At 43.2% G+C, this 14,498-nt stretch overlaps 1 protein-coding gene across 2 annotated transcripts in view; it reads left to right on the forward strand.

The window, feature by feature from the left end:
* Positions 1-14,498, forward strand: part of MKRN2 (makorin ring finger protein 2) — an 80,952-nt gene that overhangs the window by 35,781 nt on the left and 30,673 nt on the right. For both annotated transcript variants that reach the window (XM_029600788.1, XM_029600787.1), the window contains exons 4-6: positions 1,709-2,013; positions 4,440-4,654; positions 5,907-6,017. In XM_029600788.1, the coding sequence (XP_029456648.1) occupies positions 1,709-2,013; positions 4,440-4,654; positions 5,907-6,017 (631 nt within the window). The remainder of the gene's footprint in view (positions 1-1,708; positions 2,014-4,439; positions 4,655-5,906; positions 6,018-14,498) is intronic.

The raw sequence follows: 14,498 nt of genomic DNA on the forward strand, positions 1-14,498 counted from the left end.
AGCAATGAAAAAAAACTTAATAAACCACAAAGTTTATTGGTCAGTCTTGTCAATATTTATATCAAAAATAACAATTCAGAGACCCACTGCATCTTCATTCTGTGTTTTCAACCATGTGATCTAGACACTGTTCAATGGTTGAAAGCATTCAGCTTTGCCTTGTGCCTCGAAATACATCAAGGCATCGTGTAACTGGACACTCTTTGTGCCAAGTTGGTATCAGTATATGTATGCATGCAGATATCTCATAGTGCATCAGAAAAGAAGTGTTGCATTATCAATTGATATGAACTGCTGTGGGATTGACATGTTTCTCATATGCTAATAAAGGCTCTTAAAAAGAATAAGTAAGACAACTTTCAGGTTTTCTGCTGGTGATAGCCACGTAATAAACTGAAGGATGTATCCCTGATGTTTAGAATATGCCTTGGGTATCATTTGGCAGCATGGGCCTTGTTGTTCTTCCCTCAGGTCTATGCATGCGGGTTCTAGGGAGAGTGCTATCTGTTTCCTGGATAGTCTTCTGCCACAACTTCACTCCTCACCTTTGAGAGATGGCAGACAGTGTTTCATTGTGGATATCACCATTTACTAGCTGGGTTTGCTGTATTTTTTAAGGGAATTTCCTACTGGATTTGGTTCAGAGCAGTGACTTTATGTGCACTAGCATCACATCAGAACATGCAAAAAAACCCAAAAAAAACCTCCTGCTGCATTTAGGAAATAGTCTCATGAGTTGGAGACTTTACTTAATACCATCCGAGTTATGAAGCAAGAGAGAAGTGAAAGCAATCTGAGATGGATGATAGTGGCTGCTACTGTTATATGGTGAATACTATTTTAGCCTGTATAAGGGTGGATAGAGTCAGATTCTTCTGTGCATCAGTAGATGGACTTTTTATCACTTGGTTTGCAAGATGATGAGGAAGGTAGTTTTTGTTTTTGCTTATCTTCATTCCTTAGAAAGTAAGAAAATGGAGGGGAACCAGTATTTAGATCTTTTCGGCATTGCATTCATTAGTTAACGGGATGATGACTGAACTGGCCATCAGCACATGACTCTCCTCTTTTTCCATCTTGATGTTAAAATCTGTGTAATCGAAATCTTCATAATACCTTTTTCCAATTATAAATAAATTGTTACAGAATTGTTTCTTTCTTGTGAGCTAACTTCACATCTGTTGTCTTTGGGTGGTTCAGGTATTGTATTGCTCATGTATTTGAACATCAATTATCTTTTATGCAACATATTTTTGGAGAGTGGGGATTCTGTATTTCATTGTTAGTACTTTCAAATAAACATTTGTTGCCTAAGGCAGCACTCGTGGTTGAATTAGTAAGTTTGGAACTTGGAACAATAATGCTGCCCCAAACGAAAATGATTTCACCACTATCCAGGTGATTGGTAATCAGAAGTATATTTAACTTTTCACTTTTATATACCATCTTTCCATCTCCCTAACTGAAGGACACCTAAGTTGTATTACAAGTACAATAGCTTATGCAAAATATCTTAAAAAAAAAAAAAAAAAAAAATCCATTAGCATAAAAAAGGTTTAACAAAATCCCACCCTTACAGAAAGTGTCTAAATTCACTAAACAAAAATATACTTTCAAATATCAATCAGTGTATTGGAAGACTATTTCCTCCTGGTGATCTCTGCTTCTCTTTTGTATTTTCTCTTTTGTGTATGGACTTTTTTTAAAGATTTGTGTGGCTCGACTGAAGAGGCAACCTCGCCCAGCCCTGCTTGTATTCCTGGCTGCTGCAGTGACCAGAGCGAGAGTGTGGGGCTGAAGCCTCACTCCTATTTGGAAGCTATCCGGAGTGGGCTTGAGGAGGTAGAAGCTGCAAGCTCTTATTCTGATGCCCAGCAGCTGTGCCCATTTGCAGCCGCTGGCACGTGCCACTATGGCGACAGCTGCCTTTATCTGCATGGGGATGTGTGTGAGATCTGTGAGCTGCAAGTCCTGCACCCCTTTGACCAGGAGCAGAGGAAGATGCACGAAAAGGTAAAAAAAAGGAAGCCATGTCCCTTGGAACATGTCTTCTCCAGATGTTAGTTATTCAGGGCCTGATGAGACCAATCCTATGTGGCCTTTATACTTTTATTTTACCCTTGTGTCGTCGTCCTTGTCTCCCAAAAATGAATTTCTCAGGATGAGTCTGTCTCCTAGGTAGAAAGGCTTTCTTGAAGGTTGAACTTTTCAGCTGGGGCAGACTGAAGCCTTAACTAATTTGGGGGTCGGACATCAGAAATGATTGATTGGCTGCTGCAGGTCTGAAGCATATTATTGATAGGGAGAATGAAATAAGTCTAAATCGCACATGAACATAGTGGGGGGAAAGTTGGAAGAAACAAGAAGTGTTTCATTGCTCTGCTTTGTGTACAGATATGAAAACAGTTTGGGGTTGGTGGTTTTGAGTCTCAGTAAATCCTTTTGATAGATTGAGAAAAGGTACAGAAGGGAAGCATCCCAGAAGTGAGCAGGCCAATCCACCGAGAAACGCTCGACTTCCAAAAACACAAATAGGCTGCTCTCTGCTTGGAGTCCCACAGTGGGAAATTCTTTGTGTGGTCTATGATCCAGTCTTTCTTTTTTTTTGATCAAGCACTTTCCTCCTCCTCATTGGGCTTCCAGTTCTATCAGAACTAGTCTTTTATTCAGCTAAAGTGCCATTTACAACAAGCCTGGGTTTTCCTGCTCTCCCTCCTCTGTTTTATATTTCCCTTGGCCAGGGTCCACCAGCCAAGCTACTGTGGATATTAAGCGTGGCCGTGAGGTGATGCATTGTGGCTAAAACTGCCCCCTCCCCTGCTGGGGCTGTGAACACTATCTCCATAGCATCTCCACTTGTCCTAGAAAGACCTGACCAGAAATTGGACCCATATTTTTCATATTGCATTGCTATTGGACTGGTCCTCCGTTGTCAGTCTTGAGTAAATGAGTTTTAGGTGCCATTGGCTTGACCAACTTTAATTTTAAGACAAAGCAAACATTGTTAAGGTGAGGTAAACTTTAATTTTAAGGTTGAGGCAAGCAATTCTTTAATCAGTCCTTTTTTAAATGAATGCCACACCATATTAAAGAGTTGTATCTGCAGAGTGAGGAGATCAGAAAGATGCAGGTCAATGTTAACAGTTCTGCAGTTGAGCTAATCATAATCTTCTTGGCATGCTTGAATATTATGTAATTGTGCCTGCATTCATGAAAAATGGAGGAGGAAGTTTCAAAAAGATTATTCCACAGGCCCCAAGATAGTCTTAATCCAGCTCTACCTTCAGTACTACTTGTGTGCTAACGTGAGCCACCCTAGCAGTGGCACTTGTCCTCCAGTTGGATCTCAAGCAAATGTGCTGACTCTTCTGTGCCCTACTTACCTTTGTTACAGAAATTTCTATAATGTGGAAATAGATCCTCATGTTCAATAACGACTTGTCTATTAGGCATAGCAGGAAGGAATCTGTTTTTATTGATGCTAGCTAGATTAATGAATGTTAGAGGAAACAGTAAGTTAGCACATGAAATTGTGCATGTGTGTAAGGTTCAGATATCCTTTACGTGGGCAATTTTCAAACCTTCCCACCTAGGAGTAATGTCTGCAAGTATTTTGTCTCCACAGCCTTTGCACCAGTTTTCAAAGAGAATGTACGAGCATGCTTTCCCTTTGAAAACTGCCCCAGGAAAAAATACTGGCAGAGATTTGCATTCACTTTTCTTGCGGGTGGTTTTATTTCTGTGGAAAATGCTTGTGGTTTTGAAAGTGCAAAACTTCACTTGTTGCCTCCCTCAGCCTAACGCCGCTCCTGGGAATGCCTTTACACATTGCTGGTAAAACTAAGTGCGTGTTCCACAGTGTGTACACTTGTTTTGTTTTTTTTTTAGTTGCATGGTGAGTAGGCAGTTTTTCAAAAAGCCTTTTTACCCAGGTAAATGGCTTTTGGAAGAAATTGCTTTCTGTAGCTGTACCAATGGCTTCAACAACACAACTCGCTCTCGCTCTCTTCCCCGCCCCCCCCCCCCCCCCCCCTCCCGGTCTGGTCCTCTTACACTCTTTACCATGCTAGTTTCCAGTGTAACATCAATCTACTATACCATAGTTATCATCAGAGCCACAGAAATCTCTGAACTTTGGTTATCTCTCCCATGGATGTTAAACTGCTCACCAGATCAGTTTTGGTGGTTGCTATTGACCAAATATCCATTGGATTTTGCCACACTGCCTCAGAAGCTTGGTGGTCACATTGATACCTAAAAGTGAAAATTGGTGGCCTAATTTAGTTTTTGAGCTAGCATTGAATTTCTGTTTTGCTGATTTGTCCTATACAGGCATTGCCATCAGGTGCACCAAAGGCTGGTATTCAGATGAGATGAGAAGGTGCAGTGACCTGAGTAACACTCTGCATTGTGTTTTTCTGCCAACATTTCTCTTGTAGATGTGCATGGCATCCTTTGAGCATGAGATGGAGAAAGCATTTGCCTTTCAGGCAAGTCAGGAGAAGGTTTGCAGTATCTGCATGGAGGTTGTGTATGATAAACCTTCGGCCTCTGAGAGGCGGTTTGGGATCCTTTCCAACTGTAATCATACGTACTGCCTATCCTGCATCAGGAAGTGGAGGTGTGCAAAGCAGTTTGAGAATCCAGTCATAAAGTAAGTCCAGATGTTCTTCCAGGCTTCATCCCTTTTTTGCCAATTACTGTTCTGCTCTGCTTCTTATGTTGCTATCAGGGTGAACAGTTTGATGAAAATTATCTTTCATAGATTATCCTGAAGTTTCTTAAAATCCATAGCTATAGATTCTAAGGACCTTTTGAATGTTTGTTCCCACTCCTAAAGCTATGCTTTTATACTTTGAAAGTTAGATTGTGAGCCCTCTGGAGACAGGGAAATACTTACTGTACTTGAATGTAATTCACCTTGTGCTACTGATGAAAAGGCGTGAGCTAAATCTAAAGAAATAAGAAATAAAACACACACAGCCTGTCATTTTGGTATATTTTAAAAGTAATTATTCTTTTAAGTGTAAAGTAAAGCATTGCAGCTGTGCACACTTTTATAAAACTGTTTCATGCTAATGAGAAATTTTTAGAAAGACAAAAGGAAGGATTGGTGCTGGCCTTCAGTGTAAGAATGACTCTGTACTGCCAGAGGAGCCCGAATCTAGTGAGGAGTCCTTACCTGCAAGGCACCTTCTGCATTCGAGTCCTGAATCATGAAGGAAGGAGAATATCTCAGTTCAGACAGAGGGGGAAGCTCCCTGCTAGTATGTGAGCCGAGACAGCTGCAGCTCTATTATTCTTTTATTTCACTGTCAGCTATTATGAGTGGGGCAAGGGTGCAGATGAAGGATCTGGTATTGGTGTGAGTTTTAGACTATGCAGAATGAGCACATCTTTTCCACAAATCTCACACAGCCATAGGTGAAACTACAAAATGTGTTTTCTCTTATTTGTATTTTTAAATTGAATTTATCAGACGGATATAAACTTTATTTAGAAAAACAAATAAGAGAAATCACATTTGTAGTCCGATCTGTGGCTGTGTGTGACTTGCGGAGAAGATGTGCTCATTCTTCCTGGTCTGAAATGGACGGCATAAGAACATTTCCGGTTTAACTCCAAAAGAGATCTAGTTTTAGTGTGAACACTTCCAGTTTATTTTGCTTGTACCTATAACTGTGTGCCAGGCTTTGGGTAGAGCTGTTTTACATCAGTGTATACAACACTCTACAGTGAAGAGGATGAAATAAAGCTTATACAAGTTGATTCCCCAAACTTAACTTTTTATTTTTCCGAGGACTTTGAAATTTTAAAGTATAGAACCTTTTGACATTTGAAATAAACAATAAAAAGTAGTTGAAACTGTAAATATGCATTACCCAGGTTTTACCCCTCCTTTACAGATCCTGCCCTGAATGCCGGGTGATATCAGAGTTTGTAATTCCAAGTGTCTACTGGGTGGAAGACCAGAATAAGAAGAACGAACTGATTGAGGCGTTTAAGCAAGGCATGGGGTAAGTGCCCTCCACAGAAATACTGTGAACTTTCTGACCTATATGCTACCCCAAAGAACTTCAGAGATTTTAGAGGGAAAAGGCATGCATATGATGCTGAAGTTGGATTCTAAGAAAAAGTGCTTATTCCAGGATAAAACAGATTGTCATGTATTGTTAAATAAACCATTTTAATTCCATGTTTGGGAAGAAGGCGCATTGTAAACCTGATCATCATACATTAGATTTACAGACTTCAGAAAGCAAGTCCAGGCATAGCTGTTCCCCCAGGCCTTTATATAGGCTCCAAAATAGACACCCTCATTGCAAAAACTACCAGCTCCTATCACGAGACACCCATCTAATCCAAGGGCTTTGCCCTAACTTCTTTATCAAATGTCTACTGAAGCCTGCGTTGCTCCCATTATTCTAATTCCTGCTCCACCCCTACCATTTAACACTACCTGCAGACAAGTCCATTGGACATGCTTTACCACAGTCCTCACTATTGTGAATATTCTGCCTCTTTCTACTCCTCTTGACTCTACCCTTATGAATCCTGTGATTATTGTAATCTAAGATCCAATTGCAATTATAATTAACTTTTGTTTGTAATCCACCTTGTGGCTATTTGGTAAAAAAGCGGAACATCAAATGTCTATGAAAAATACATTTAGAGAAGTCAGGGGTAACTTTTTTTTTTTTTTTTCCATTATGCCGAATTGATTTCACATGGGGGAGGAGTTTTTTTTCCCTGGAATACACATGGAGGCAAGCTGTGAGGAAATTGGAAGAATGAGCTATCTGTGGGCCTATGGTCTTGGGCTGAACAAAGCGTGCACGTAAGGCTGTAGGCTTTAGGAATCTTGGGTACAGCTCTCTGGCTCACCTAAAGTCTGATCAGAAGGATGAAAAAGTTCCCAAACCCCGCTCTGTGTGTTTGGATTTGTTAGAATTCTACTTGCACACAGAAAGACGTTTCTGTGGCACGATGAGTGTTTTGTTTATTTTAGACATTTTAGATACACCTTTCCATGGTAGAGCAGGAGCCTAAATAGAAGGGGAGGGGGAAATAAAGCTTTGCAGCACAGCCTCTTCCCCAGACTGCCTCCCAGTCTCCTATGGTGCTGTGCCAGATTTGTACTCTGTGAAGGGGGGTTGAAGGTGATCATCCTCTCCTCTCCTAGCTTCTCATTTCTCTATGGGGAGGGGGAGGTGATCATCCTCCCCTCTGCCAGATGGGCAGAATTGAAAGATGTTAGAGAAGGAAGAGAAGAGCAAAATGAAACATGAGAAGTGGAAGGGGAAGCAGAGATGGATAAAGAAGATACATAAGGACTAGGATGAAAAAGTGAGACTAGGAAAGACTACAAACCCCTCAGAGGCATGTTTTATTTTTGATAGTTACTGAAGTGTATAAATGTATAACATACACAGAAATAGGCCTGTATGTGTGGAATACATCAACCTATTTTTGTATGGGGATTTCAGTTTTACAAAGATAGTCATCTCAGAATTCCTTGGGAGATGCATATAATGTACATATATGCATCTCCAAAAATTTGGTAGCCAACAAGATGTTCTGGTCACCAGCTGAAATAAGACATCAAAAAATGTCTCAATGATTAGAGCAGTGCAATTGCTGGTTATTAAATAGAATTTCAAACAAAAATTGTACACAAAATATGTAATAGTTTAATACTACCAGTGTCACATCTTCTAATAACTACTAAAAATAGAGGTATTAATCAAACCTTTTTCGATGGAAAGAAAACTGTAGAGCAGGAGGTCATAATATGAAGCTCCATGTCAGGAAGCATTTCTTCATGGAAAGGGTGGTGGATTCATGGGTTGCCCTTCCAGAGGAGGTAACGAGGACAAAGATGAAGAAAATGTCCACCTGGTATATTATCTCTCAGAGCTTTTCGATGAGGACTCCGATATGATAAAAGGTTATTCCTGTTGAAGTCCTTTCTAAAATGAGATGTTTGTAAACCTAGTGAAGTAACAAAAATCAATATATCCAGAAACGATATTGCTGAAAAACTAGTGTGCATTGTGTAAGTTGAGGCCCCCACTCAGCCATACAATGAATTTGCAAAAATACTTTTGATCCCATCCAAATAATCCAGTCCAGATGATAAAGAAATCATCTATAAAGCACTTCCATGCTCTCACAAAAAATGGGGAGGTAGACATGCAAGTTTGTTCAAACTGGGCTGCAGACAAGCACCCATGGCAGTGCCTTTCACCTGTTGGTAAAAGTCATCACGGAACATAAAAAAAGAATATTTTCATCACGGTGATGTGTATCACTGGGACTCCCTTCCCAGGGGCTATGAATGCTGTCTCACTGCAGCCCCAGCTAGCCCAAGGAGCAGATCTGACCCAGGTACTTCTACATAGCACTGCAGAGCCCTGCCATTGATCCTCCGGGCCAACCCTGAAAAATGACTTTGGAAACCTTTAGCACACTTCCCGCTTAAGGATTTTTTTGCAGAAGAAAAATGAGCTGCTTATGAGAGATCTTGTTAGTAGCAATAGAAAAATTTAGTGAAAGATTAGGAGATAATAGTGTAAAAGTAGCATATTGTAGCAATTTTCAAGTCAATTTACCTACACAGAACCTTTTGACAATTTAGCTCTATGGAGTGAATTTTGAAAGGAGTTATGCACGTAAAAGTAGCAATTTTGAAAAGACCATTTACATGCATAAAGTCTTTTGAAAATTACCTCCTTAGGTTGCAAAAAAAAGTCCATAATGCTAGTGCCTGTGAAAGGAAGAGGTCTTTATTCTGCTTTTTGACAGACAATACATTATTTACAATACCATTCAATTCTATTTTTGACTTATTAATTCAACTGTTAGACAAAATCATTAGCTTGTCGCTTTTAAGTCAATTGAGAGAATAGTTGTGTGAAGATGTTGTTCCTGGGTGTTCCTCTTTGTTTCCAGTAGGGGGCGTTCTCAGCTCATGAGCATATTCCTTTAGGTTGCTATAGTAGATATTTCATGGATGAATGTGGTGAAGGTGCAAAACTCAGTGTATATAGAAAGTAATTAGTCGAGTTATTGATTAATATCACCACACTGAAGCTACCTAAAAAGGAAAACAATTCATTTAGGGGTAGGTTTTCGGGGGTTACGTGCGTAACCTATGAAAACCTACCCCAAACCCCTCCTGCGAGTGCCGAGCCTATCTTGCATAGGCTGCTGGCGCGCCCAAAGCCCCGGGATGCGCGTAAGTCCCGGGGCTTTCCTGGGGGGGCGTGTCGCGGCCGGCACGTCATCGGGGGCGTTCCAGGGGTGTGGCTGTGGCCTCCAGATCAGCCCCCGGACCATGGTGCGCAGGCGGCTGACCCGGCGTGCGCAAGTTACGCCTGCCTCGGGCAGGCGTAACTTGTGCAACAAAGGTGGGGGGGGGGTTAGGCAGGGGAAGGTGCGGGGGGGGGGGTGGAAGGAAAGTTCCCTCCGAGGCCATTCCGATTTCGGAGCGGCCTCGGAGGGAACGGCAGCCTTGCGCGCGCCGACCCCGGATTTTAACAGATACGCGCGTATCTATTGAAATCCGTTATACTTTTGTTTGCACAAACAAAAGTGCGCGCATAGTTTTATAAAATCTGCCCCTTACTTTTTCAGGTGCTTTGAAAATAGAAGCACAGTGAATCACATTCAGGCCGATACAGTACAGTGCGCTCTGACGGAGCGCACTGTTAGCCTGCTATTGGACGCGCGTTTTCCCTTACCCCTTATTCAGTAAGGGGAGGAAAACGCGCGTCCAACCTGCAGCTTGTTGATGGCCCTATTAGGTATGCGCGCGGGATACAGAAAGTAAAATGTGCAGCCAAGCCGCACATTTTACTATCAGAAAGGTCGGCGCTAATTTCTTCCGGCACCGGGAAAGTGCACAGAAAAGCAGTAAAAACTGCTTTTCTGTGCACCCTCCGTCGGCTGTCAAACCCGCTGACAGCCGCCGCTCCTGTCAAAAAGGAGGCGCTAGGGACGCGCTAGTGTCCCTAGCGCCTCCTTTTCCCCGTTTCTCTACCGCGCCACCTAATTTGAATACTGCATTGCGCGCACCGGCGAGGGGCCAGTGCGCATGCCGGGAGAGAGGGCGTTCGTCCGCTCTCCCGTGGACTTTACTGAATCGGCCTGATTAACAGGACATTCATTCAGACCCCAGTTTAAAACTAATTCCAATGGTCCTTGTCTTTATTTGCTATCATTTTCTGTTTCTAAAACTGCTAATAAATGCAGCGTCATGAGTAACCATCTTGAATGTTCCTGTCCACTTCCATGGGTTGATTAGGAAGGAGCTGCTGGTGCACCCAGGGCTTCCCACTGTGTTGATGAATGGGATGTTAAACGTTATTCATGCAAAGAGTAAATGGAATGTGATGAAACTGTAGCTAATTCAGAATTTCTGGATTTAAAGCCATATTTAATAAGTGAAAATACTGCTCAGTCAAGATGGTACCTTCTTTGTTGGAGCTGTATAGCAGTGTGCCTGTTATGCTTTGGACACAAAAAAAGTAGGCATCTTCTTTCCATTCTAGAAATACCTATCGGCCATTGCTGTTAGTTTGACCAGTTTAATTTATGGCTATCTGGATACTTTGTAGTACTTGATAATTGTAGACGAGGGGGCCGCCCTGCTGTTGGATAATGGCAGCTTCTGTATCATTGCTAAACACCTTGTACCAGTACAATAGTTTTTTACTACATCCCTGAATATTTTCACTCCATTTACTATACTGTTTTATTTATTTATTTTTAACTTTTATCCATTCTTCTCTACTTGTAGGTAACTTAATGGAAAGTAGTAGGCTCCAACTTCCTAGTGTCAACTAACTTGATGCCTGAAGGTTGGTGTTGGCCAGGGACATAGGCAGCAGGTTGTTCTAGCAACAACCTCACTAGTTTTGGTAGCTATTTGGATTATTACAAAGTTTGATGGTAAAACAAGGAGCTGGAGGGCCTGGGTGTCGCATTAAGCATTGGGGACTTATATTCTCATCTCCTCAGGATAGGAAGATGCAATAGAGGATCAATATCCTCTAAGCTTCTACGACTGGAAACATCCATAGTGTAGACAAAGATAATTGGGCAGACTGGATGTTCCAAGTGGTCTTTTTCTGCATTCATCTACCTTGTTTGATTTAAAATAGATACAGTACTAATGCCTTGCTTGTTGCACTGTTGGATAATGGCTTTTGCTGACTTTGATATTTAAAGTAGTAGATCAAACAGCATGGTGAAGAGAGAATCCTGAATACCAGAAGTGCATTTAGTCTGGGTAGATGATTTGGGGTGTAACTTATCAAGACCTTTGCCTAAGAAACAGTTGGGTGGGTGTATCATCCGTCTTCGTTATTTACAGGCAGGATTGACGGGCATGATGGTCTTTGAATCTGACAAAAGATATACAAGACTTAAGGATCAAACTACACCAAAAATAAGATGTACAAACTGGAAGAACTTTAGAGTCTGCAGAGTGAGAAGAGATTCTCCCAGGACAAGCAGGATGGTAGTCCTCACATGTGGGTGACATCATCAGATGGAGCCCTGTCACAGAAAACTTTTGTCAGTTTCTAGAACTTTGACCGGCACACTGAGCATGCCCAGCATGCCATAATCCCTGTAGCCAAAGGGGTCTCCCTTCAGTCTCTCTTTTTTTTCTGTGCTGCAGTTTGCCTCACGGGTTAGGAACTCTGTGAGATTTCTCACCTTTTTTCCTCACAGAAAAATTTGAAGTTTACTTATTTAAAAGTTCCCTAGCAGGGGTCTCCCATCGCGCTCTGTTCCCTCCGATGCTCGGTGAGTACTTTTCCCATGTCTCCGGTTGGTTCCTGCCGCCTTACCAATCTGTTCCCGCAGATCACAGACTGTTTCGCGCCCTTTTTTTTTTTTTCAGCATGGCAACCGGATTCAGAAAGTGCCCAGAGTGTCCGCAAACGATGTCCATCATGGACCCTCACACTGTGTGTATCCTGTGCCTGGGCTCTTCACATGATGTCTGCCGGTGTTCTGACTGCGCCCAAATGACTCCGAAAGGCAGACAGGCTCGTCTTGAGAAGATGGAGTCTCTTTTTAAATTAAAACTAACTCCATTGACTTCTGCCCAATCATCATTGGCGAGTAAACGGCCATCCACCGACAAACCTCGCCGGGAGCAGCAAGGAGACGGTGACCATCCGTCACCGACACCATCCAGGACATCGATAGCGTCATCCTCGGTGCCGGGGAAAGACCGGGCCGAGATCAGAGGGAAGCATCACCACCGTGAGTCCACACCCGGTGCTGGCACAGACATCGAAGCGGCCTTCGAAGAGGGCCCGGGGAAAGGAACCCCCATCCTCCTCTGCACCCGAGACCCCGAGGCGTTCCCCCACCGACATCTGTGCTGGGTACTGAGCCTCCACAAACTCCTGTGGAAGGGCCAGTAACACCTAGCCTGCCTCCACCTGTAGCTGTGCTATCCACACCAGCTTTCAGGGAGGAACTGGACATCCTTGTCCGCCAGGCAGTCCTCTTTGCTTTCCAAAGCCTGCAGCCGCCATTGATGCTGGCCCCCATACCGGCCCCGGAACCATCGACGTTTGTACTGTTGCTGGACCGACTCAATACCCTCATCGGTGCTTTTCCAACTCAGCCTGTTCCATCGGCACAGAGTTGGCCATCGAGACCTCCGCAGCTCTCGATACCTGTTCCGGGCTCCTTCGAGGAAGACGACACAACTTCTAGTCCGACTCCAGGTCCATTGGGACTCTCGAGGCCAAAATGTCCTCGATTCCATCGATGCCAGTACACTCGCCATCGATGCCTACGCGCCCTGGAATGTTAAACATTCTCCCTCCTTCAGGAACTCCCTATGATCCATGGGAGGATGTGGACACAGATACATCCACATCAGAGGACTTACTTTCAGACCCTTTTCCTCTTGAAGAGAGATGGTGGTCTCCTCCTGAAGACCTTTCCTTTGCCAACTTTATTAAGGAAATGTCTGAAACCATTCCCTTCAATCTGGTGACAGAAGAGGACACCCGTCACAAGACCTTGGAAGTTTTACAGTTTATTGATGCCTCCAAGGAAATTATGGCCATTCCAGTGCAAGAAGTCCTATTGGATCTCCTTCACCGCCTATGGGGGCATCCTGGGACTGTCCCACCAGTCAACAGGAAGACAGATGCAACATGCCCCAGGTTTTCAAAAACCACAACTTCCTCATCAATCTGTTGTGGTTGAATCCGCACAGAAGAAGGCCAAGCGATTGTGTCCGCATTCCTCAGCTCCACCATGGTAAAGACCAGAAGTTCCTGGACGGACTGGGTTGGAAAATCTTCCAAGGCTCCATGTTGGTATCCCGAATAGCCGCCTACCAACTATATATGACCTCCCAACCTCCGTCTGGAGCCATGCCATTTAAAATCTGAAAATCGTTAAAAACCTGGCTTTTTCACCAGGCCTTTTCGGACTAGCTCCATTGACACCACCGTCCCTCCCCCCCATCTCTACCCTACTTAATCTAGTAATCTTGTACCCTGTTAAATTCTATGTAATCAGTGTAAAATAACCCTGTAGTCCAAGTAATCGTATCAGTTCCATTTGTAAATTTATACTTCAAGTAATCTTATATAATCTGTATATTCCCATACTTAATCATGTTACCTCTATCTTGTTTCTCTCTTTTCTTTTAGTTTGTCAGGTTCGCTGTTATGGAACCTCCTTTCAGTTGTCCTCCCCTCCCATCCCTGTTAATTGTACTTTCCACCTTTTGTTACTATGTAAACCAATATGATGTGTACTTTAATGTCTGTATAGAAAAGCTGTTAAATAAATAAATGACCTAGTACCAAAGAAATCTATGGAAGCAAGTCCAAGATTTTGCAGACTTCTTGCCTCAATAGCAGCAAGAAACCCTGATTGCCATCATCCACAAGGGGTTTGAAGCAGGGAAGCATAGGTAGGAGCGGCATATGACTCCTTCGAAACTGCTTCCCAATTGTCAGCAACAGGAATCAGTGCTAGAATATGGCCCTGGCTGAAAGCTTCTGATTTAAGACCTGAGGTCCAAGATAAGCTTGCTGTTCTCCCATGCACTGGAGACAATCTCTTCGGAGATAAAATACAAGACGCAGTGGCTCAGTTGAATGACCATCACAAGACCCTAAGTCAATTGTCTACTGTCACTATGGACACTCCCTCCTCATCCCGCAAAAGCATGAGAAGGGACCCTAGAAGACCATGCTACAGCTCACGCAAGTACTATCCTCCTGCATCTCGAGTGAGACCAGCCAGAGCCCCTCAAAGGAGACATACACGCCAGCCCAAAGCACTCAGAGCACAACCAGCCCCGCAAGCTGGTCCAGCCTCCGGATTTTGATGCGTTTCCAGAGAACAGCAGCCAAGCCCAGGAATGCCTGTGGGAGGCCACCTGCACCACTTCCAACACAATTGGCACCTCATAATAACAGTGGGCAATATCCATCATAGCCCAGGGA

The sequence above is a fragment of the Rhinatrema bivittatum genome, chromosome 4 (assembly GCF_901001135.1).
Source record: "Rhinatrema bivittatum chromosome 4, aRhiBiv1.1, whole genome shotgun sequence".
NCBI lineage: Eukaryota > Metazoa > Chordata > Amphibia > Gymnophiona > Rhinatrematidae > Rhinatrema > Rhinatrema bivittatum.